We start from the raw sequence: 23217 nt of genomic DNA on the forward strand, positions 1-23217 counted from the left end.
CTCTGCCCGGAAGGTCTGCAGGTTTTAAGGGGAGGGAGGGGGACGTATGAGCACCTGCTGTACCTTATTTAACTCTTTCAGTGCTGAAATTGTTATATAAAATCACAAATCATTAAATACAGGTCAACATGAAAAACAAAAGTCGTGTTTATTTATACATTTAAAAAAATCAAAACAGTATTTAAAGATTAAGTACATGTCGTTGAATACTGACATTATAATTCAGTCCCAATGCTCCACAGTCAGCCTCCAAAGGGGAAAATTTCCATAGATGCTTTGGCTCTTCTAACACAGACATTGTCTTCATTAATATGACAGCAAGTAGAGTGGAACATTTAGACATAATAGCGAGGGCTGATCTTTATTCATGACTCTCATTAAGGCCTGAGAGGAGCGCCGATGGCTCCTGACCACGCTGTCTCGACAGAAAGCCCTTGAGGTCATGATGTGAAGAAGCTCTACGCCCTCATTTAAAGTCTCCCCAGGAAATACTTTTCTCAGGAGATCGGCAAGGGAGGTCAGCATCAGGTGTCTTCATCAGCTGCGTTTCGAGTCGACTTCTGCCGAGCCAGAGCTGAGATGTTGTCGCGTGTATTCCCAGATTAACAGGGCAGCGCTCACGTGCACGTTGAGTGAGCGGATGATGCCTTGTTGAGGGATCTCCACGCACACGTCCAACATTTGGAGTAAGTTGGCAGGAATACCTTCACGTTCATTGCTAAAAGGAAGAAAAATAAAGAGGGGAAAAGAATGAAGAATGTAACAACGCATACATAAATATCTATCAGTAAAATTAATTTCATTTAGATGAATCGTCTCTAATTCAATTCACATAAAAGGAGAGCACATAAATCTTTACTAAAAATCCAGATTAACCTCTTGAGAAAGGCTACTCACTATATTTTCAGCAAGTGGAGCATTTGGGATATGCTACTATCTTATAACTATATTACACCTCAGTTAGAGAACTTGCAGCGCATCCTTTCCACAAAAACTTCTGTGAAATTATCCTGTGCAGCATGCAACTAGTGAGTATACTATTCAGTTCAATTTTATTTATATAGCGCCAAATTACAACAACAGTCACCTCAAGGTGCTTTATAATCTAACGTAAAGACCCTAAAATAACAAGAAGAAAAACCTGACAATCAGTCAATGCCCTATGAACAAGCACTCATAGAGAAGCAGAAGTGGGAAGGAAAAACTCCCTTTTAAAAGGAAGACACCTCTGGCAGAACCAGAGGTTCAGGGAGGGACAGCCGTCTGCCATGACCATTTGGGGGTGAGGATAGAGAGACGGGACAAAGAACCAGAGATTAATAACAACAACTGATGATTAAATGTAAGGTAGTATCTACTGCAGCTGATGCTTTTTTTAAACTTTCCTGTGGCTTTATGACGCTACCCATATTATTTCATTTAAGAGCCCTTACCAGAATCAGCCTTCGTTTTCTCAAGTCTTTACAATTATGAGTGAAAAAGCTCTTAATACAGACAGCTAATGAGTGCAAGTCCAATTCAAACTGTAATCAAATGAGCTCCAGCAACACAGGCCAAGCAAAGCAAACACAAAGACTTAATGACTTTGACACCCAGTCTCTACTGAGGGTGCTGCACAGTAAGAAAGCGTGATTTGATGAGCTACATTTATCTTCGCTGTAGAAGTGGGTGACATAATAGCAACCTGATGAGAAATTACAGCTTGGCCATGCTGCGCTGAGGAGAGCGCAGCTGTGAAAGCACTCGCATGGGTGCTTAAGCTAACAGCGCCGCTCACACCTCAGCGCCTGAATGGTGGGGGTGAACAAAACCAGACACCCACACAGAAGCCAGCACTATTACTCTCTCCCTCTCTGCCAGGGCAGCTGCACTGAATGAGGCTGACTGCTAGAAAAATCCTGTCACGCAAGCTTCTAATGCCTCAGTTTGCTACAAACTGTAAAAAAAATACACGCACCGACTAGGAATAATTAAATTTTGGGCCAAAATTAAGACATTTCTCAATCATTGCACCGCTTGTGCTGTTCCTGTATAATTCATGGCTTTTCCTCTGCTTCTCGGGGACAGCCAATTATATCTCAGCATGCCCAGACAGGTACACAATTGAGAGGAGATGTGCAAACCCCACAGGGACGCACACTAAACTGGCGAGATAAAATGAAATGGCCTCGTCAGCACTAACCGTTATCTATGTGACAGTCACAATGGCATGGGAACACTGAGGCCTGCGTATGTTTAGGCACAGCTGGTTGGGTTTAGGGGACTGAATGATGGAAAAACACCACACAGAGGCTTTTTGGAGTGTGACAAAATTAAAAGCTGCTGTACCCTAAAAGCAACAGGGTCTTTTCAGGGAACTGGTACTCCTGGAGGCTGTGACTGTTGGCTGTCTGCTCCACTCCCACAATGCAGTAACCTTCAGTCTTCTTCACCTGCAAGAATTCAGTGAGCTCCATCGGCTTCACCTAAAGGACAGAAACAGCGTAAGATTTTAGAGATTGTTTACACAAATTTTCTTTTAAAACAACAATTCCAACAATCAAGGTGTGATAAACTGTCCTTGTATATTTATAAGGACGGACGGTAAGTTCAGCACCCTTCTGCTACAGACTCTCACGCTGTGATATCAACAGCAGATTTTTCTGCTCCTTACAGTGGATTAAAAGATGTTTCAGACCAATTTAGGTTTTCCGGAGGAAATGCACCATTCGCCTAGAATTTAACTGAAAGCACTTTTACATTAATACCAGAGGTTAAATTGGTCTGGAGGGCCAACTTGCATACAAATCTTAAAAAGACTTGAGCTCGGTGTAGAATGTGAGCTTCTAGGACTTGAACATCATCCCAGGAGCAGGATCAATACTGCATCCTCTCTGAAAGGAGCTTTGTGCAATTTACACAGCTGGCCCAGAAGATCTATTAGGAACTTGCATCACTTTTTTACAGGCAAACCAAGCTGCTGTGCACGTATTCACAGGTTCTACAGTAACGATCACAGACAGTCGTGCTGAGAATGATCGAGCATTTTTAATTTTCAGCAAAAGTCCAAATATTGTTTCCTCCCGGGAATCATGCATCAAATTATCTGTGACAGTCTCCAGTTTTGCTGTTTAAATACAATAAGATATTCTAATTCTAACATATATGGCAAGCACTGAAAAAACCCACCAAAACCCATCATAAGGCAACAAAGAGCTTAATGATGACAAATGGTCTGCATGTATACACAGTGTTTTTACCTTTCCCTGTGTTTTAGTCACACTTTGTGCTGGGTTGCCATCAAAAACAACCTGGAGTTCAGTTTCTTCAGGATATTTCGATAAGATTTACCACTTTATCACCGACTCACTGCTTCATCGCAGTCAGTCACATTTTATTACACTGAGCCTAGAAGTTACTACTCACCCTTTATTGTACTCAATATAAAAAAACATTTATGCCTTTATTTAGAGTAGTGCTGTCAGAGTTTTGTGAACCACTGTTTAAATTAAATACACGTATTAAAAAGGCATCTATATTCAGGGTCTTGTGGTACATCCATCATTAAAATTCCCAAACAATACAAAAAGAATGAACATTTTAGACACGTGGGCCTTTAAATACAGAGCCACTGTTACTCTGAATAATGCACATCTGCTGATTAACTGAATAAACAGCATCTATTTCTACTGCTGTCTAGATATTCTCTGTGTGTGTGTGTTCCTGACAATCTATTTTAACCTTAATCTAACCACGTGCACTTCTGATCGTCAAAATAAGTTTATTTTCTGCACATCACCTCTAACAAAGGAAGCCACAGCTCAGCTGAGACGCTCAGGGACTGGAAGTTTTTGTCATTCACGTGGCGGAGGCTATCCAGAACCAGAGCGCTGGCACCGAATATTTCACAAGTCCGGCAGAGACCTGCAGCGACAAAGACAGATGATGACAGATTCAGATTAATGTGTGTTTGATTTGGGTGTTTTTTTTTTTAAATAAAAATGCTCCATGACATCCAAAGCACAGGAAGTTAATAAAAAGACTGTTCCAGTTTTGAGTTTCCTAGAGCACCACTGCGTGTAAAAAGAGATGCACTGGCAAATTGAGTCTGGGATTCAAAGTAAAACATTTACAGAAGGACCAGGCTAACAGTCTTTCTTGCATTACACAGTATCAATATTGGCTTAAAAAAATCTTTTTCCTCTATAAACAAATTCTCATTGTGTTCGTGCCTTATCACCTGAGACAACAGCACTCGAGTACACTTGCAGAGAACATATATTATGTGCTTGATGAAGGCAGGTGTAAAACCGTGTAAAACCAGATAAGATGGTTCAAATGGATGTGTTTCTCCGTTCTTCTATATCATTGTTACGAAACAGAAATACACTGACATTGTGTAAGGGGTTTGTGCAGGGGGAGGGGCTTCCACACAAGGTAAAACTGAGAGCAGAGATCCAGGGAAGTGCAGAGTCATTTCAAGTCATTCTGGAAAAGCAGCTCTCATAATCTGGCTAAAAGGAGTTTTCAGTTGTGGTTTTGCAACTCCTGATTGGCTGCATTTAGCACATAAGGGCAATATGAGTCACTTGTAGTCATGCTACTCGCCACCTCAAGTTCTCAATCTGTGGAAACTGCAGTAAAATTGTGGTGCTCTCAAAATAAACAACAGAAGTAATAAAAGTTGGTTAAATGATTTATTGTTTAACGGCTCACTTTGTGTTTACTAGCAGCAACACGCACATGTTGTGTGTATATATCTCTACAGCTGTCTTTTATGTCTACCTACTGTCTACATGTGAGGTGTTCAGGGGCCATCTGTAAATTGTAGCTGCAGAAAACAACCCTGCTTACTCGCTCCCTAAACATAACCTGCACTAGTGACCAAAATAGTGCAATAATGCATTGATCTGTGGTGCTCCTGACCTCCCAGATTGGTGGGCTTGTCGATAAGCGAGGCCACAACCAGCAAGGCACCATGCAGTTTTCCCAGTCTAGCAGCCCTCTGTGGTGGAACCAGCTGAAGTTCAGGCTCCTGCTCCTGGATGCCCAGTCTCCAGGGCGTGATCTTCTTTTGCACCTCAGCCCAGCGTTCCTCCTTATCCTGCTCACCTGGAAGACATAAAGCCATGACGGTCAGTAAGAGAAACCTTATCACTGACTGGTGCTTAAGAGTGTTACTACTACTGCTACTGCTGCTACTGTACTTCTGTCTTGCTGGATCCAGTCTCCAGGTTGAAGCTGGTTCAGATCAGGAGCAGGATTTCTCAAAGGCAAAGATGGACCTTCTGAGAAATATGAGAGTTTCTCAAATTTCCAGGGTGGTATCCACTCATCATCAGCCAACTCAGAAAGACCAGGAAACGTACAGAATATTGTCTAGGAAAGCAAAATAAGAAAGAAAACAAGCATGTTAGACTGTGTTACTATATTTTAGCAGGATTTAATTGCAGAATAGCGTACCTCAATACTGTAATCCCTGATTGGATGAAAGGCACCAAAGAAGAAGTGCTCCTGAATCCTCGTCCAGTTTTTGTTGGCATTTCTACATGTAAGACAGCAAATATGTACTAAAGCATATTAGCCTGATGCAAAGAACAAAACCTGCCAACATTTGAACCGCTCTGCTCTCACCCAGTGCTCTGCATGGCTTCAGCCTGGTTCAGACAGGCCTTGATGACAGAGGAAAGCCCCCCTAAACCATCTGCCTCTTCCACATGGTTTTCCGCCAGGCTCCACACCCTTTTCAGAGCCAGTAAGGCGTACAGGCGCACGCTGAAGTTATGGTTAAAACACGACTGCAGGATGACGTCTAGTGCTTTTCGCAACTGCGCCGCCTTAAGAAACAAAAGAAAAAAAACATAATGTGAATACTCAAGAGTTGATAAAAAAACAAATACTGTCTAGGTGGGAAAAAATAATGAGAGATACTACCTTTTCTTTAAGTTTAGGAAAGATGACACTGAAATGTACAAGAACAGATAAGAAAGTGCAGACGCTCGTCTTAGTCTTTTCGTGATCCTGCACAGAAACAAGCACAGGAAGTGGTTTATAATTTAATTTAGAATTAAAAACCATTCACTCCAGTTCTACCAGTTCTACAGAGTTTGAAAGAGCTGGAGCTCACCAGGCTAAAGCAGGACCAAAAGCTGTCAGTGTGTTGTGGATATCGGACAAGGATCAGAATCATCATCCACTCGATCAGGTACTTGACAGAAGCCTGATTACTGCAAAATCCCGCTTCAAACCCACGACCCCACAAAGTGGCAACAAACTCCTGCAAAGGAAAGCGCAGTCACTCACAGAGAGGAGCAGTCGATCCCGGAAGATTTAAGGTGAGTGTGTGACTATCTTACCTCTCGGAGTTTGGGCAGCAACAGCAGCAGTGTTTGCCATACTCTGTTTTTAACACGATGTTGCAGGGAGTTGCTGTAGTAACGCACTTTTGACCTTGATATATCATTATCCTGGAGAAATGAAACAAAAATCATGGAAAAGGATGTAAAGTGGCTGTAACTGCTACTTCGCCATTTATTTAAAAGAATCAGGAGCTCATCTGGTCCACAATCCATCGCAATTCCCCGGTTATTGCCCGTAAAACGACAAGTGTCACCTTAATCTTGAGCAGCATTTGGGTGAACATCTATTAGGTGATCATCGTGTGTAACTTTGATAAAATTATGACCAAAACTGTGGGTTAATAATTCTTGTGAACTGTGAAAGGATGGACATATAACAAATCCTCGCCGTGGAATAAGCTCTAAGGCTAATTCTGCATTTTGATTTTCTTTGAAAGCTGCGTAAAGAGTTTAACTTCAATTTAATGCCTGTATATATTAATTTGCATATATTTGTGATCTCCAATCAGTCACAACTGATGGATAAAGAGTAAAAAAAACCCATCATCATACAGCGATCCACTTTGGAAGTTTGATTGCTGGCAGTCATGTAGATCTGGAGCCCCACCACACCACAAAAACCCCCCACTGCTGTGAACCTGACAAGGCCAAATGCACCTTTTTCAACAGCTCCATTGCTACTTCCTCCATTAGTCTTTGATGCTGGAGATTAGAAGAATCCAGGTGGCACAGGAAAGCCAGAACACACATGCGAGGCAACTGATCATCTCTGTTATCGCTGGAAAATAAAAACAGTTGTTCAGGTGTGGAAACATCCACACACCAAGAGAGACCTCTAGTGGCACTATTTTAAATCATATCAATAAGAAGTGAGTTTTCACTGAATTGTTTACCTCGTTACTGCGACATTAGCTGCACACTTTTCACCAAGTTGCTCCACATATATTTGGACATCCTGGACGAGTCTTGGAAAGAGCATGATTAAATAGTTAAAACAGCTCTAAGAAGCTGCTAAATAAATGTGAAAAATGCTGCTAAGCCTTACCGTTGATCTCTCCTGAACACTGGACCGTAAACACAAGCTTCTGTAATTATGCTGATGTGGTTGAAAATACTAGAAAACACCGTGTCGGCCTGGTCACCGCTGCCTCCACCTGCAGGCAGCCACATCTGACAGCAGTGTTGAAGCAGCATGCCAAAAACTCCACTCTTTGACTGAGACAACTCCATTAGTTCACGGGCGATCTAAAAACAAACACCGCCACCACATATATAAATATTTAATTATTGAAAATACATTTTCAAAGTCCAAATTTCTGTCTCGCTTCCTTTCCTACTGTGAGGTGAATCACCTGTTTCAAAGTGGCCGTCAGAGTCGGAGACTGAGCGTGCGTCAGCTGAAGCAGTTTATGGTGGAAAGCCATGGAGATGAAGCCTTTAAGGGCCGGCCAGAAGTCATTGGCATTAGTGCTCAGGCCTTGTACCAGCTCCCAGCTCAGACTCACAGCCTCCACACACAGGGCCTCTTCATCACGCACTAACTGGAATCAAATGTCACCACAACAGACACACCATGAGGAAATCGCTCCATTGGCAGTTAGTTTACAACAAATTATTCACATAAAAGCTGGAAGAAAAATGACTGAAGTAAAATGAGCCTCACTTGCGGCAGGACTGTCTCCATAAAGGTGAATACAGGGAGCACCAAGTCACTGGGCAGGAGCGCCAGGGCCTCCACACTGCAACTCAAAGCAGCCTTGAGAGTCTCGGCTGCTTCTACAGACTCAGGAATTCCAAAAACCTTAATCAGGAAATTCAGACAAATCCACTGGTCTCGCATAAAGTTGGCAGAGAAGCGTCCCCAGTCCTGTCGCAGATCTTGAACTTCCAGATCACTACCAAAGGAAGAAACAGGCCCATCGCTCGTTATGGCAGCCGAGAACTTACATTCATCTGAATTAAAGTTTTTAGTTAGTTACTTTAGTTAAAAAAAAAAACGGCTTCCACTAACCAGTCTATTGTCTCTGGTTTCAGTAGACGTTGATTGACATTTCCTAGAGATGTCTGACTGTGTGAGGAAGGCAGCTTTGGGCTGTAGAAGTATTCATTCAGTGATTTCAGAGCAGAAACTGTCTCTGGTCGCTTGTCAATCACTTCATGCTCCATAAGACCACACAGCGTGGCCAGGGACGCCATAGTAACCGCTCTAGTTACCTGGTATGCTAAAGAGGGGACCTGGCAACAACAATCAGTGAAACAGTCAAAGTGGTGACTGAAATCCCGGCCTAATGAGAGAGACATTACAGTTTAGGTTCGTACCTGCTGGTCTGGTTCTCGCAGGACTGTGAGGCTGTACTTTATCAGTTTAGAGAAACCACTGTGGGGAATCTTGTTGTGGTATTGTGGCATAGAGCGACACATGACAACCAGCTGCCTCAGGACATAAAGATAGAGCTCTGCTCGCTCAATATCAAACACCTGTTAAAAAAAAAAAAGACAACACACGTGCAGACGTCAGAGTTGGCCACCAGGGGCATCTGTGTAATTGGACTGAGACTGGCCTGCTTGACTTGCTAAATACCTCCTGCAATTCCCCACACAGCTGCCTAAAGATGAACTCCTGGATGGGATCAAGAAGCCTTAAAATCACCGTCTCAATAGTTACCATCACACTGTCCCCTGTGAAACAGAGAGAGAGGTGGAATGTAATGAACATGACAGCGACGGTTCTGGCCAAAATACTCAAAAAATAAAGGGATAAAATCAAACTATAAACACCAGCGTTTCCTAATAAAGGTAGCAGAGGTACTGGGAAAAACAGCTTAATAATCAAAGCCAGTGATATCAAACTCATTTCCCATCGCATGCAACATACAGCCCACTTTAATCTGATATCATAAATGTCACCAATAGATGAAAGAAAAAGATAAAATATGCAGATCTCGCACCATCAAATAAACGGATGTAAAAGTGACATTTACAAGGATGTATGTTTTACAATATAACACCAAGCAATAATTTGGGAGGACAGGTTTAATGATTTGTTCAGTGAATAAAAACAAAAATCAGATGGAACAGCTCGGACAGTAATTCAGTGCTATCCTTACAAACCTTGCTCCGCTCCGTCCCGTTGACTCCTTGGGATTTTTCCGAGCTGGAACAGGCTGAGCACCAGCTGCAGGCTCTTGTCACTCTTACGCTGAGGCAAGTAGATATTGGTGCTGACTCTGCTCAGGGTCTCCAGCAGTGGTGATAAAAGCGACTCCAGGGTATTGCTGATCTCTGCCCCAGATTGACTCCTCTCCATGTCCACACACAGCAGAATAGCTCTGGCCAACTTATCAGCTTCTCTCGAGTCAGGTAACCTCTCGGTCTGACCTGGGGAGAAGATAAAAAGCCTTAAAATATACACACATCAAACCAGCAGATACAGCAGTTATCCAGCAACTGTATCACTTCAGACTCACCTGTGCTAGCTGGGACTCGAAGATAGGAGACTATTTCGCCTTGAACATAAGCTCTTATGGTTTCCTTACTCGTGGAAGCACCAGTGCAATCTTCATCTGTAATCCTGGGCTTGAAACTGCCTTCATTTTCCAACAGCCAAGCACACAGCTGCAGTGATGCCCCAACATGTAGGATAATGATTAGGTAATCACAGTTTGCCATCTGAATCATGTTCCATTGTTGATACAGCGTACCTGCTTCCAAAGCTGCGTCCCTCTACACAGCGACTCGTCTGCACGGAAATGCGTCAGGAAGCTAAAAACATCATCGAGGGTAACTTCACTCTGACAAAAAAAAAAAAAAGCACAAAAGCTCAGCTATTGGACTGAATAACTTAAGCTATAGTTTTACAGAAAATCTAGTAGATGAGATCAATAAAAAGAGTAAATTAAAGTAAAGTAAACACATCCATGTGATGCTGTCATGGCCATAAGGACCAAAATATCTGATTTTTTGGTCGTAGAAGGCACAAAGGCTTGATCAACTCAGTACTTGGAAGATGTACCTAATAAAGAGTCCAGTATTGTGCATCACACTTCTGTCTTACCACAACTGTGAGAGAGAGGGCACTGTTAAGCAGGAAGCACTGGGCAGCTCCTCTTAAAAGGACTTGATGAGTGATCATGGTGCAGCGCAGGACGTCCCTGTACAGATAAAAGACACACAATGACACTTTATTAAGTGTCACCAGCTTCGACACAGTATGTATAAGTGTAACCACTGTAAGTTACCTCAGAGCAGTGAGCCCACTGGTCCCCAGCAGTGGACTTGGGGGAAGTTTGGACAGGGCCTGACAGAGGAAGAGGAGGGGAACTGCACACCAGTGTTTAGAGCCCAGCTGCTGAATCAGCTGAAGCAAAACACAACCTACAATGTGACACAGCAATCAGAGGTGGATTTAGCAATTTAACCATGAGCTGTGAGAGGACTTTGTTCATAGGTCTTTGCTGTGGCTTTTGTGACCCTTTACCTCTATGCTCTGTTGGCAGGCTACTGAAGAAGGTAGCCAGAAAGACTTCGAGTTTAACCCCCAGTTCGGGACAGTCTCCCACACTCTGACCAACTGACCTATATGTGGAAAGAAGCTGGGTTAATTAAGGCTAGTGCAGAGCAGTACTTAATATAATAATACCTGCATTACAATTATTTCCAATTGTTAATGAATGTTAAATTCTCACCTGTGGAAGAGGGATGTTTCAGAGAGAACATCCATAAAGGGGCCAACGATGAACTTAAGAGCAAAGCAACAGAAGAGGAAACTTTAATGCATGCTTTTAACTTTGTACTGAATGAAAACAACAGAGAGCCAAGAAACAAATTAAGTCTGTACCTGAGAAAAGGCCAAAGCAAAAGTCGGCTGCTGAAGAACCCGGAGCTCGAGCAGATGACACACTCCTTCTCGCATTAAGGATTTATTCTCACTGTGGAACATGCGCTGGTACACACAAAGCAGCCAGGAGGGGTGGAAGAGTCCTTGACCTGAAGCATTAGAAACGAACGACCACTCTGAGATCTTTCACACTGAGTTACTTTACTTTTCAAAGAATTTAATTGAGTAAAAAATGACCAAGGGTTTTTCTACTTGACTTATGTACTTCTGAAAAACTTTTTTATTTAAATTGGCTGCAAGAAAACAAGATATAATCAGTTCAGCCTCTTTCATTCACAGAGGCCTAAAAAGCTGTATCGCTATATCGAATCTACTTTTAAAAGTCTGAAGTAATGTTTTTTCCTTGCCTTGATCATCATTCGCTGTTGTTTGGATCAGTGTGTCTATCCTGTTTAAAACTGGCCGGACCACATGAATCTGCAAAGGAAGAAGAGAGGAGGAACAGTACAACAGATGTATCGAGACGCCCTCCTTGGAAAAAGCAGTCAAACACTGGTGAAGGATATCCTACTTGGTTTTCCTCCAGGGTCTCCATCACCAGTACGTAATCCTCCCAGAACTCTCTGAGCAGCTTGTTCTTGCTGGAAGCCCATTTAAACAAGTTCTCATCTGCAACAGTTTAGAAAAAAAAAGTTGTCTGACAAGCCATAAAATAACAGTAATAATGTCTGCTTTCAGTGTTTTGTTTATTTTTTGTTTTGTTTTTTTTTTTTACCTTCCCTTGCTGCAGAAAGAGGACAGTCTAATCCATCCTCTTCAGACAGGGCTGCACACCTTTTCAGCAGGAACAGTGCTCTCTTTCGTGACACGCTGTCACTGTGGATCAGTCCATCCTGAACCATCGTCCAGAACTGAAGGGACAGACGAGGGTCGAGGTCACAGCAGGAGGAGGAAGAAGAGGGTGGGTGGTGGTGAGGTTTAAGGAGGTGGTCTGACAGGGCTGTCAAACACAGCAGAGTCCGCTCTGTAACCGCAGGAGTGCGGTCGGTGGAGTGCCAGCTGTTCAGATCATCCAGGATGAGCTTGAGGATGCTTTTTAACCGCGCACTGCTGAGGCAGTTCAGCAGACTTAAGATGACCCTGACTGGCTTGGAGACCAGTGCATCAGGGAGTGTCCTGATGGAGGAGAGACTAGAAGACACGGTGGTGTGTGAGAGCTGTTCATCTGCTGCCAGAAACGGCAGAAGAGCAGCTACCACTTCACTCGCAACCTCCACACTGAGTCTTCCTGGAGAGGTTAGCTCTTCCTCTGACAGATGGGGTGAGGGCAGGATGGACTGACAGACTCGCCTGCACACAGCCTCGTTACAGAGAGGTACACACACACTCAGTAGTCTGCACGCAGCTGCTGTGCTCTCCCTGCACCGCACACCTTCACCTGCTTCAGCCGAAATTCTGGAGAGGAAAGGCAGACACTTGGTCCAAAGGACCGACTCAACTTTATCTAAAACACAGCGTCTCTTTGCATCTGGAAACGAGGTCGAGTCCGGCTCGGTCAAAAGCGGTCCGAGTCCCTCAATGAAAGCTGTCAGCGCCTCCACCCGCTCCGTGTCTGGCCACGACTCACTCGGCCAGGAAAGAGATTCAAAAAGAAGGTCATAGTCAGGCGAGCTGGATAACACTGCGTTAATTAAAGCGGAATACATTGTGAGCGTCTGTTAAATTGCTAGGTGTGAGCATAGCAAGTGAGCTGCTACCGGCTGCTCCCCAGTAGCAGCACGTTTTAGTGAAACAGAACGTAAACTTCCGCAAACGTAATCCCCCAACTCTCGCGAGAAATGTGAGGCAGAAAAGAATCTAAGGCTGAAAAAAGAAAATGCAAACTGCTCAAATTTAAATAGAAAATTAATAGTATATCGGTGACACGGTACGAAGAAAAAGTCTTGGTTTATTTTAAGAGCGTAAGGAATTTATTTTCACCATTATAAAAAAAATAGTGCTTTCAAAAATATGACATTGACTTTATACTTGTTCATTTTACTGGCATTTAGTCAAAGTTTGTGTTTAATGACTGGGAACCATATACAGGCTAAATACAACAGTTCATTTGAACACAATAATAAAAAAGGAAAAAAAAGAAAAACAAATGCTCTTTGTTCGTGGGTTACATAATACAAAAATACTGTAGCTTCATTATACATTTATTGACAACAGTGTTTCACAAATAAAAATTTTCTATAGTAATCATCACAACAGAAGGCAAACAGATATTTGGAAAGCTTTGGCTGAATACACTGAGCTGTAAAGAAGTTCAATTTTCCACATCGGTAGTTACAAAGTTGTAAAAGACATGGGAGTGCACACTATACAAAAGTGTGTGTTAAAGTAATAAAAAAAAAAATGAACAAGATAAAACAAATCAACAGAGCTCAAACATGGCTATAGATAAAATGAGTAAATTTACATAGAGAGGAATGCAAATCATGTCTTATGGCTGTCTGATGCATAAAACAACTGCATGACTGTAAAATTTTACCATCAAATCTTTATGCCCCTGATATCAACCGATTCTGCCACTTCAGGAAATGTTTAAACAGTGTGAAATTTACAAAAGACAAACTTGATTAGGCATTTTTCAGTTTAGAAAAGCTGAAATGTAATAAAATAGTGCAAGTAATATATACAAAATATACAACATTAATAAATATGAACTGCTTACTACATGAAATGGTGCTGAAGTAATCCACAGCTTTTAAAAGAAGGATAATATGTCTGCTGTTTGAAGCTTACACATCCATCTTTACAGAAAAAACACGTGCTGGCAACCTGTGAATTACGTTGCACTGTACAGAAAGGAGGACAGGTATACTTGTCAGCACTTGATGTGTTCAAAATATGTATTCCATGAACTGTTCATCGCCCAACATGTCCAGGGAGAGGCAGTTGGTGGACCTGCGGCCATAGAAGGTAGGATTAGGCTGGCAGTGCAAGAAGGGGTAATAGCTGTGATCAACAGTGGTCTTTGTGTTTGCTGAGGCATCTGGTAGTCCAAAGGTGTAGCTGTGAGAAGAATCAGGTGGCACTGCCATCCCCAGGGGTGCAGGAGGAGGGACGAGGCGGACATCATCTAGGCTGTGGCTGTGCCGATCCACACAAACTTGCGCTCTAGATTTCAGAACCTGAAAGAGAGTTAAGAACAAAAAGTAAGCCAATGCATGAAAGAGGCCAAGGTAACCAAGCAAGGAAAGAAAATATGACCTACCTCTTTTAACATATCCTTGTTATACAATTTCCCAGCATCTTTATCACCGTGTAGAGCACAGCCTGTGTTTTCTGTGGAACACACAGCATAGGATTACAAACTTAGCAAACAGCATCTGAGCGGAAACAAACAAACAAACAAACAAAAAACCCAACTGTTTGCAGGGATTAAAATATTTATACCTGGTGAATGATTCTTTGAACAGAGTTCTCCACAATCCACTGAAACTCCTCCCAGAAGATCAGCCAGCTGGAACATCTCATCAGGATCATCCACAAGAACCTCGTCTGGACTTTGGACCCTGGTCTTGATCTCTGGACAAAAATAGAATATAAGAGGAAAAAAAATTAAAAAGGTTTTAGAAATTTCATAAAGGGGTGCCCATATAACTCGCTGGAATATTGCCTGGGTTTCAATCTGACACAGATCTTTTAATGTGCACCATCTCCCTGTTGTCTCTGCCAGCTTTCCTGTACTCTCAACTGTCCTGTCCTCATAAAGGCCAAAAAGTACAGTGATTAATTTTATTAGACCACCACCAAATGAAAGGTTTATTCCACAGTTACCCCAAATTAACAGTAATGTTTATTACCAAAATAATCTCTCATCTTTCTGTAATGGTCAATCCACCAATGTGCACAAGCTCTTTAACTGAAATGACATTTTTAATGCTAAAATATTTCATTATTGTTATCCATGAATTTTCAAATTTAGCCCCCCCCCCCCGAAAAAATGTAGAAAAAACAAGGCAGTACAATATCATTTTTTTCCATTAAGATGCTAATGCGATGCTAACATGTTTACTTGCATTACTGAACAGGAAAATATTTTATATAAATACCTATGATCCCACTACCAGCATGTATCTTTGAATGAAACACTGAGAATTGCACCATATTTAAGAGTAACAATGCTGCTAGATCAGGCTAGCAGACTGGAAGCATTGGTTTAATTCAGAAATATCTGCAGTGGGATGAACAGATCCTGTGTAAAGGTTTCATTTAAGAATGGTCTCACCTTCCTCTTGCCACCCTTCATCTTCTATTCGTGCTTTGCTGCTCGTGTCAAACCCTGAGGTACAGGAGCTGCCTCGGCTGGCTGCTGAGCTGAAACACTTCTCAGCTTGCCGATGACCTTCATCCCCCATGGAGACCATCTCTGCACAGATGCTGTGTTGGCGAGCGTCTGCTTCGATTCCAGAGCTGCTGGTGGAGTGTCGGGAGAGACCAGGACTGCCTTCACTGCCTTGAGGATCCAAATCCAGATCATCACTGATGTAAGACTCTCTGTAATGTTGCTTCTCTAAAAATGAAAAAATAAACATGTTTCAGTGGGGTTTTTTTTTTTTTTTTTAAATAAACAAAAACATCAAAGAAAGAATTAGCATCCATTTTGTTTTCAGAAATTGATATAAAGTACTGAAAACCTAAGGTACTAATTATTACTATTACTAATCTATACATTATATTACTAGTAGTAATAGAAGCCAATAGTGACTTTATAAAAGGTTTTTGTCAGTACACACCAAACTTCAGCTATAAAATCAGAAATATAGAAAATACTAAAATACTTTAAGACCCATTTAAAGCATCACAAAAGTGCAAAAATGTTTGCTAGTGGAATTGTTACAAATGTGATTACAGAACAGTTTTGTTCTTGGAACAAAGTTTTAATTTACCAATTAACCTCCAGAAGCTACTGTGACTACAAGGAGCCACCAGCCAAACTGTGCTCCGTTACTTTTCTTATCCTTTGACACACTTTTCCCTCTCCTACCTTTGCTCTCCTCCAGCTGGTGTAGGTGTTTGAGGACAGGTTGGAGGCTGAGGTAGAGCTGATGGCTGTTGCTCAGGTGCAAGAGGAGGTGGCGAGAGCGGAAAGATGAACCAGTGTAGTAAACCAGCTTCCTGGCGGATGGCAAGCCATCTGGCTGGATCTCGAATTTCTTACCCTAAATGATATTAACACATTATACACAGTGTAAAAAGCTAGGGCCCATTAAATAATTACAAGAATTCTACTTCTTCTTAACAGAGAAACTGAGCTGTGTGTGCTTACCAGGAAGGTAAGACGTCCCACATTTGACCAGGGAAAGTCATATATTAGTTCAAGTATGTTGTTCACCTCCTGAGAATACATAACACACATACACACTTCATTTACAAAGAAAAAAAAAAAAAAAAAAAAAAGTATTTCTGGTTGTATAATCTACTTTGATGCTTTTAAAATTACAGATCAATAATCAACTGTCTTTTGGAGCCATCTGGACTCAAAAGAGGCCAAAGGCTTCTCGAGGTATGCCACGGTCTGTTGGCTTTGAAATCAGCCAGGCCTGGAGTGCTAATCCCCTCCCCAGATGGCCCCTGACAGACAGATCAAAGAACTGACAGTCATGGCAGGCAGCTCCTATCTCCTGATGGACTGCTGGTGGTGGCAATCCCCCCCACATTCCTCACACATCTAGTCAGAGGTTTTGTAAGACTACAGATACAAAAGAGCGAATCCCTGAGCGAATTAAAATGACTTTTCGCTTACATACTGTGCACTAATAATACGCTCACACATGCACGCACCTGATAAACTTGCATTCCTCGCAGGGTCAGACCAAGCAATGCTGTTCCCCTCTCCTCCCTCTTATCCTGAAAAAAAACAAATGATGAGCTGTCAGAGAGGCAGTGTGTCCCAGATAACACAGCTATTTCACTGTTACGCCCTGCTCATAGTTGGCTGGAAAATATGAGTTGTTATTAGCAACAAATTGGAAGCAATAGCAGATTACGTAATGGATGGGCCAGGATTCAAAGTTTCACTCAGTGGATGAGTACTTTATAAATAGGGAGGACAGGAACTGGTATAGATGAATGGTTATATAAGTGCACTATAGCCGTTTGTCCAGAAATCAAATGAAGCGAAACAAAGTGCGCTGTTGTTGCATTTGTTGGGGTATTTAGGTTAGAGGGAAGAAATATATGTGGAATAGATTCAAAATGAGCTTTGCATTTAAAGACTTAGTTTAGAATCCATGAAAGTGAGATGATTAGACTGACTCATAACCTTTTGCAATCTGTAAAACGTGACAGGTACATCCTCCAACTGGCATGACTCTTTGATGAAGTGGAGCATTGCATCACGAGTAGACATGCCCCACAGCTCCTGGTGTACCTTTGGCCCATGGCAGTGGAGATATTTCACTCCACGTTTAGCTATAATCTGCAAAAGGGGGGGAAAGAAAGAGACAAACATTGGCTTCAGAGAGATGAAAAAGCAAAAACATTTCCTCGTATTTCTGCTATGTGGTGACACCTACCCATGGGGGAAAGTACTCCTTGGGTTCAAAATAACGGGAAAGCTTTAGGCCTTCCTCCAGCACCGGGTGGTCGCCAAGGTCAGCCTGCAGGGCGTAACCCGCCAGCTGGAAGTAGACCTCCTCCTGCTGACGACATTCAGAGCGTAGCACTCGCTCCCGCAAGTCAGAGTAGTAAAGATGCCGTGCCTTTCGCTCACTGGAACAACACACACCCAAAAAGAAAGGGAAGGGGGCAAAGTTGAGAGAAAGCAGGACAATGTTTAATGGGGAGAAATAAAGAAAAACAGAAGCATCCAAGAATTAAAAAGATGCGTGTAGAATGTAAACAGGAAGACTTACCAAAAAAGTCTACCATTCTCTACGTAGTACTGCACTTTAAGGCAGAGAATCAGAGGCAATGATCTTTTCTGTAATCCCTGTAAAAAGAAATGTGTTACATTAGTGTTTTGCTGATGCACTTCAGATAAAAAGCTGTACCATACAGGCTATTAAACGCCCAATTAAATGATGTGTAGAGAGTGATTTAGAGAGTGGATCAATGCCATAAACTACAATACCTTTCCTAAATCTTGGTTCCATTCCTTAGAAAAGTACTTATTGAGCTTCTCCTCCAGGTCTAAAAATATGTGCTCATTGTCTGGTATGGAAAAAAGACAATCAGGAAACAAGGAGACAGTTAGTAACCAAACAAAACAGTAATGTAGCCAAGCGTAAAATTTACTCAACAATGGGATTCATTAGGGTATGAGGAAAAAGCTTTTGTTCTTCTACTTTTCAATGGGGCTACAAGGAAAAACAATGCGAACATTAATGTATCCATTTTCCAACTCCAGCATCAGCAAAGCAGCACAGACCAACCACTGCTGGTAAGAGCTGTGGGATTCTTTTAAGATTGTGCAGACACTTGAACAGACAGGTAGATGCATTCAACAAACAGATTATATCTATATACACTGCTTTGAGTCTATCATGCAAGCTCCCTGAATATAAGGCTGTGTTCATGCTGTTTTAATCACCAATTCATCATTGAGCCAAAAACCTGTTGCAACCCTTTTCCAAGCACAAAGATGTTGTATCAATCTCCGCCTGGTTCTATGAGTCATACCACAGGCATTTTCAATTTGACCCAACTTATCTCTTCAGTTCACCCTTGTGTAGCCAAATCATGCCATTTCACAATTTTTTTTACTTAAACCACTCATCTCATTCCCACTCTGACTCACTCTCTCTAATTTTTACCCTTTGTTTAGGCCTTTGAGTAAGAATTGAGTAATAGTCTCCCCCTACCTCTTATTCCTCCATTCCTACCCTCCTCTTCCCATCATCAATCCATCCCTCCACAGTGAAGCGGAGGAATGCAATTGTGCATTCCAGGCTTAATGAAATTAATATTGCAGGAATCCAGGACTAAGTGATCGCTGACCCAACACCACAAAAACAAAAGGCTGCTTGTTCAAGTGGTGAGCCACACAAGATTACCAAAGCATTTCAATCTATTTGTACAACAGGAACGCTGGAAAACAGAAAGTTTAGAACTTTGTTCAGCAGCTAAAGTGGATTACACCATTCAATTATGCAGACTGGCTGGGCAACATGATTTTTCTTGTTTATTTCAGTGAAATGGCTTCCTGGTAGAAGCGTTTCCCCAACATTACGTAAAGAAGCAAAAAGAGTAACACTGAAGTAAAACATTTTTGTAACCTAAACATAACCCTCTTTAAAACCCTATATAAATACCTGAATCGTCTATAACTACTGTGTGATCTAGTGTGAAGAGTCCTGTCAGGTTCACAGGCTTAAGGGGTCCAGTGGGGATTTAATTTACCTTTAACTACTGTCAGGCCAAAAAAGTGAAGCTCTTTGATTCCAAGAAGCTCTGCCACACGCTTCAGAATATCCTGGCCTGTGGACTTCAGCTAGAGTAGAGCAAAGAAAAAGAAAGTCTGTAAGTTTCACAAAATACATATCTTTATCTAACCGGGGCCATCTGTTAAGTCCTCTTACTGAGCAGATCCTCTTAAGAGCACATTAAAAAAAAAAAAAAAGATATTAAACACTCACCCCGACAGTGATGTCCAGCTGTTCTTTGTTGGGGAGCAGAACACAAATAGTTCTCTCCTGCTTTAGTAATGTGGACATGATCTCTTGTGCAAGTTCGTGATATATGCTCTGTCTTTAACACTCAAGTCTTTGGGTATCTTTACTCTTCACTTTTATCTCTTCAAGGACAGTTCATCCATATTGCATCTAAAAAAAGAGATGACAAAAGAGTAAGAAAAGTAAAGAAATTAAGAAAGAAAAACACGAGTAAACATGTAGTAAAGTAATCTGAATTAAAGAAATAATCGGCATGTGTCTCTGAACCAAACTAACAAAACTGAACAAATTAGAAAACCCCAGTGAGACGTTTTAGAGCGAGAGAGAAAGAGAGCAAGAGAGAGAGCGAGAGAGAGACCAACAAAACATGAGTTACATTGTCTTAAAAATCATCTTCATGGAAATGTTCCACAAACGTGACAATCGTGTATGACTGAACTTGCTGATCCACTCATTTTTCGATGATCTCATAGTAACAGCTCATTCTAATTACCAGTTATTAACTGAAAGCAATCAGATAATCCTCTTGCATTTGTTCCATTCCAGCAAAACATGCTAACAATGAATTAGAATATTGCTCATTGTGCCTTATCAAACACTACAAATAGTCACAGTGTAGGGCACTGGACTATCAACCTGAAACATGCCCCTCCACGCTGACCCTAAGCCCCAACTGGTACGAGGCTCATCTGATTAACGTCTAAGAATCAATTAATCAGGTTAATTACTGCCGTACGCCCACTCAGATTCCCTTAAATCCTCTGAACTATAACCAGTTTAACAGGAAAAAAACAAAACAAAAAACAAAACTAGATATATGCATCACTGAAGGAGGAGGGGAGGGGGGTTCCTGTGCAAATTATCTTCAGAAAAAAATGGTTTCTTATGTCATACTTCTGTCTTTTACACCCTTCACCCTCCTTTTTTTTTTGAGGTGTGGAAGATTGTACATTCAAAATCACCTGATGCAGTGGTGTTTATCTGTGTTAAATGACGAGAGAGACAAACAAAACTATGTATGAAAAAAAAAAAAAAAAAAAAAAGGTGTTGTCAGTGTACAAAACAAGTTGTGGGAACTCTTGGCTTAAAACATTTGTTGTACCAAATATGATTTATGGGCATGTTCAAACACAGCCCCACTGACACCTGGGTGTCAGCGCAACAGACAAAATAAACCTGAAATACCAGTAGCTCCAACATCTGACTTACTATTGACAAAGTCAAATGAAATCGTACGTTTACACTGAAAACGTAGCGTGGGAAACAAGTACAAAAATTTCACAGATGCATGTACATTATCATGCATGCAAACATGTGTTACTTTAAAAAAATGTTATGCCTTTTGGGAGGCTTGGCTTGAAGTTTATTCACAGTAAACACACCCAATCTGATCAGCCAAATGAGCTGTAACATGTAACAGACTATAAGTGAAACAGATGCAAGATAATTAAGCAGCCTTGAGGAATAGGAAAACAGTTGAACATTACAGCTTGCTTTTTTGTTTAAGACAATGGAAGCAGAGGCTGCAGATCATTGCTTCACGTATGAATTTACAAGAGACATGTGACGCAATCGCTCTAACAGAAATTATACTAATCTGAATGTTCTTGCTGTTTATTTGAGCACTGGCTAAGTTTTATAGTCTATTTTCAACAGCACATATCTTTAATAAATCATTTGGAGCCTTCATATTTCATGAACATATGGTTGAAATAAGTAACAGGTGAGCAACTACCAAAATCAAGTTAAACCATACCAATGTGACCCATTTTATCTACATAACCTACGCTGCATCCTGTCAACAAAACACATTTACCATCAGCCCCAAACGGTGCCACTTGAAGTCTTCAGACATCCCCCATGTTGCAGACCAATGTGGAACGTGGCATCACATGTGAGCAACCATCTGTATGCTTTAATTCCCCTCCAAGATTGTTATAATCCCTGCGTATACTGCTGGCTGGTGGAAAAACAACATCCCCTGTGCAGTAAGCAAGCTTTCTGAAGGAGCAGGGATACTCACTGCCCGCTAAAACCACAACGCAGGGGGGTGGGGACCCACTTTACACTCATCCCACTTTATGAGTAGCAGTTTGGTGGGACTAGTATATATTTCTTATGACTGAAAAAGTTCTCTTTTTCCCATAAAAAGCTTAACAAAGCTCACCATGAGCATTAAAAGTTGCATCAGAAGGGTCCTCAACGCTCTCCAGGCAACTTAAAGTAGCTAGCAGTCGTTTAAATATAAACCTTGAGATGATTACACATATTTATGAGTTAGCTACAAATCAGTACAAGGCAAAAGTAGCTGACAACAAACAATTTATACCATTTACGTCTATTTTTCCCTCAGAGAAAACGTGCTTTTGGCCCGATAGAGTTTTAACGCGCAACAAGTGCATCACTAATAAGTCTGGCTTTTCTTTTAGCTACTTAGGTAAAAGCGCTAAATTACTTACGATCACAGTATAAGAGATGATAGAGTTCAACTTTCAGTCGCACGGCTTCTCAAAACACATTTCTTCTGTAACCCACTTAAAAACATGACCAACATAAGAAGCCAGAACTGCCGTTCACCTCCCTGGCCATTACGTGTTGTAGCTTCTTGAGGGCTTTGCTCAACCATCCCAAGCCTGGAACGTTTGAGCCAAACCATTTTGTTTAGTTGTGGGGGTGCACTGTTGTAATCGAAATGTTTGTAAAACCTTCACTTCATATTTGATTAATATGCAAAATCTTGTCACGTTTATATTCTCTAGATAAACAAGTTTCTATACCCATATAACCTATAACATTCCTACAGCGGGTTGCAGTTGGATACTGTTGATTAGACGGGGCAGACTCCCCCCATTTTATGTTAGCGTAGTAAGACGTGCTAATTAGAAGTCCCAAGCACTGGCTTTGAAAACAGGAGCTGCACGACCTGTATATAAAACTCTGTGCAAGGCTAGGTTTTAAAACGGTTTAAATACCTTTCGTTACCAACGTGTACTTCCACTGTTTCCTGCGAAATTAATATGTTGTGCATTAGGTGCGCCCAGAAGTCACGTGACGTGAATGTGCACCATCCCGGTTAGTGAGCCGCGTTGAGTGTATCCAGGGTTTTTAAATGGGGGTATCATTTAATCAGACTGAATGGCTGATTTTACGGTTCAGAGAACTGCGCTGAAATGATATTCTGTTTAAATGATCAGATATATCTACTTAATACCACTTATAACGGGTATGATACATTTTGTCCGAGACTTTGATTTTTGTAGAGTAAAACTGCTCTAGGAATAACAACTTACTTACACAATTAAACTCCAATTAAACAACATGTGGATCAAAACACTGCACAAGAACCTCTATAAACACGTCAAACTGTGATGACACC

The 23217-nt window shown here is 41.5% G+C and overlaps 2 protein-coding genes across 3 annotated transcripts; both read right to left on the minus strand.

Annotated features, from left to right (window-relative positions):
• Positions 1-131: 131 nt before the first annotated feature.
• Positions 132-12966, minus strand: tarbp1 (TAR (HIV-1) RNA binding protein 1). Its single transcript, XM_031742957.2, has 29 exons — positions 11951-12966; positions 11747-11844; positions 11583-11652; positions 11176-11324; positions 11024-11076; positions 10816-10913; positions 10577-10712; positions 10393-10489; positions 10040-10129; positions 9806-9953; positions 9450-9716; positions 8920-9017; positions 8658-8816; positions 8350-8573; positions 8002-8233; positions 7691-7879; positions 7384-7583; positions 7232-7303; positions 6996-7116; positions 6336-6446; positions 6107-6256; positions 5914-6000; positions 5614-5816; positions 5443-5524; positions 5187-5358; positions 4906-5091; positions 3779-3903; positions 2329-2465; positions 132-718 (listed from the first exon to the last, which is right to left on the minus strand). The coding sequence occupies exons 1-29, from the start codon at positions 12879-12881 to the stop codon at positions 538-540; spliced, it is 4866 nt and encodes a 1621-aa protein (XP_031598817.1). The 5' UTR covers positions 12882-12966; the 3' UTR covers positions 132-537.
• A 156-nt stretch (positions 12967-13122) lies between these two features.
• zgc:172136 (uncharacterized protein LOC566376 homolog) lies at positions 13123-22458 on the minus strand. 2 transcript variants are annotated; one of them, XM_031742951.2, is made up of 14 exons: positions 22301-22458; positions 19806-19991; positions 19570-19660; positions 18302-18381; positions 18084-18160; positions 17745-17940; positions 17492-17647; positions 17011-17076; positions 16496-16564; positions 16214-16388; positions 15455-15739; positions 14620-14751; positions 14438-14508; positions 13123-14354 (listed from the first exon to the last, which is right to left on the minus strand). In XM_031742951.2, the coding sequence occupies exons 2-14, from the start codon at positions 19881-19883 to the stop codon at positions 14064-14066; spliced, it is 1767 nt and encodes a 588-aa protein (XP_031598811.1). In that variant the 5' UTR covers positions 19884-19991; positions 22301-22458; the 3' UTR covers positions 13123-14063. The 2 variants fall into 2 exon arrangements, with proteins under 2 accessions (XP_031598811.1, XP_031598812.1); XM_031742952.2 differs by lacking the exon at positions 22301-22458 and adding an exon at positions 21658-21842.
• Between the last annotated feature and the right edge of the window lie 759 nt (positions 22459-23217).

The sequence above is a fragment of the Oreochromis aureus genome, linkage group 13 (assembly GCF_013358895.1).
Source record: "Oreochromis aureus strain Israel breed Guangdong linkage group 13, ZZ_aureus, whole genome shotgun sequence".
In the NCBI taxonomy this organism is placed as follows: Eukaryota; Metazoa; Chordata; class Actinopteri; order Cichliformes; family Cichlidae; genus Oreochromis; species Oreochromis aureus.

What these genes read in the sequence shown, in the direction of transcription:
- tarbp1 (XM_031742957.2), bottom strand. Translation starts at nt 12,881, where the DNA reads ATGTATTCCGCTTTAATTAACGCAGTGTTATCCAGCTCGCCTGACTAT. An exon ending in GTGTTCAGGAGAGATCAACG is followed by an intron (nt 7,304 to 7,383) that starts GTAAGGCTTAGC and finishes GCTCTTTCCAAG; the next exon opens with ACTCGTCCAGGATGTCCAAA. An exon ending in GCTAATGTCGCAGTAACGAG is followed by an intron (nt 7,117 to 7,231) that starts GTAAACAATTCA and finishes TTTATTTTCCAG; the next exon opens with CGATAACAGAGATGATCAGT.
- zgc:172136 (XM_031742951.2), bottom strand. Translation starts at nt 19,883, where the DNA reads ATGTCCACATTACTAAAGCAGGAGAGAACTATTTGTGTTCTGCTCCCC. An exon ending in AGCTGGACATCACTGTCGGG is followed by an intron (nt 19,661 to 19,805) that starts GTGAGTGTTTAA and finishes GCTCTACTCTAG; the next exon opens with CTGAAGTCCACAGGCCAGGA. An exon ending in TTCAAAGAATCATTCACCAG is followed by an intron (nt 14,509 to 14,619) that starts GTATAAATATTT and finishes TGTGTTCCACAG; the next exon opens with AAAACACAGGCTGTGCTCTA.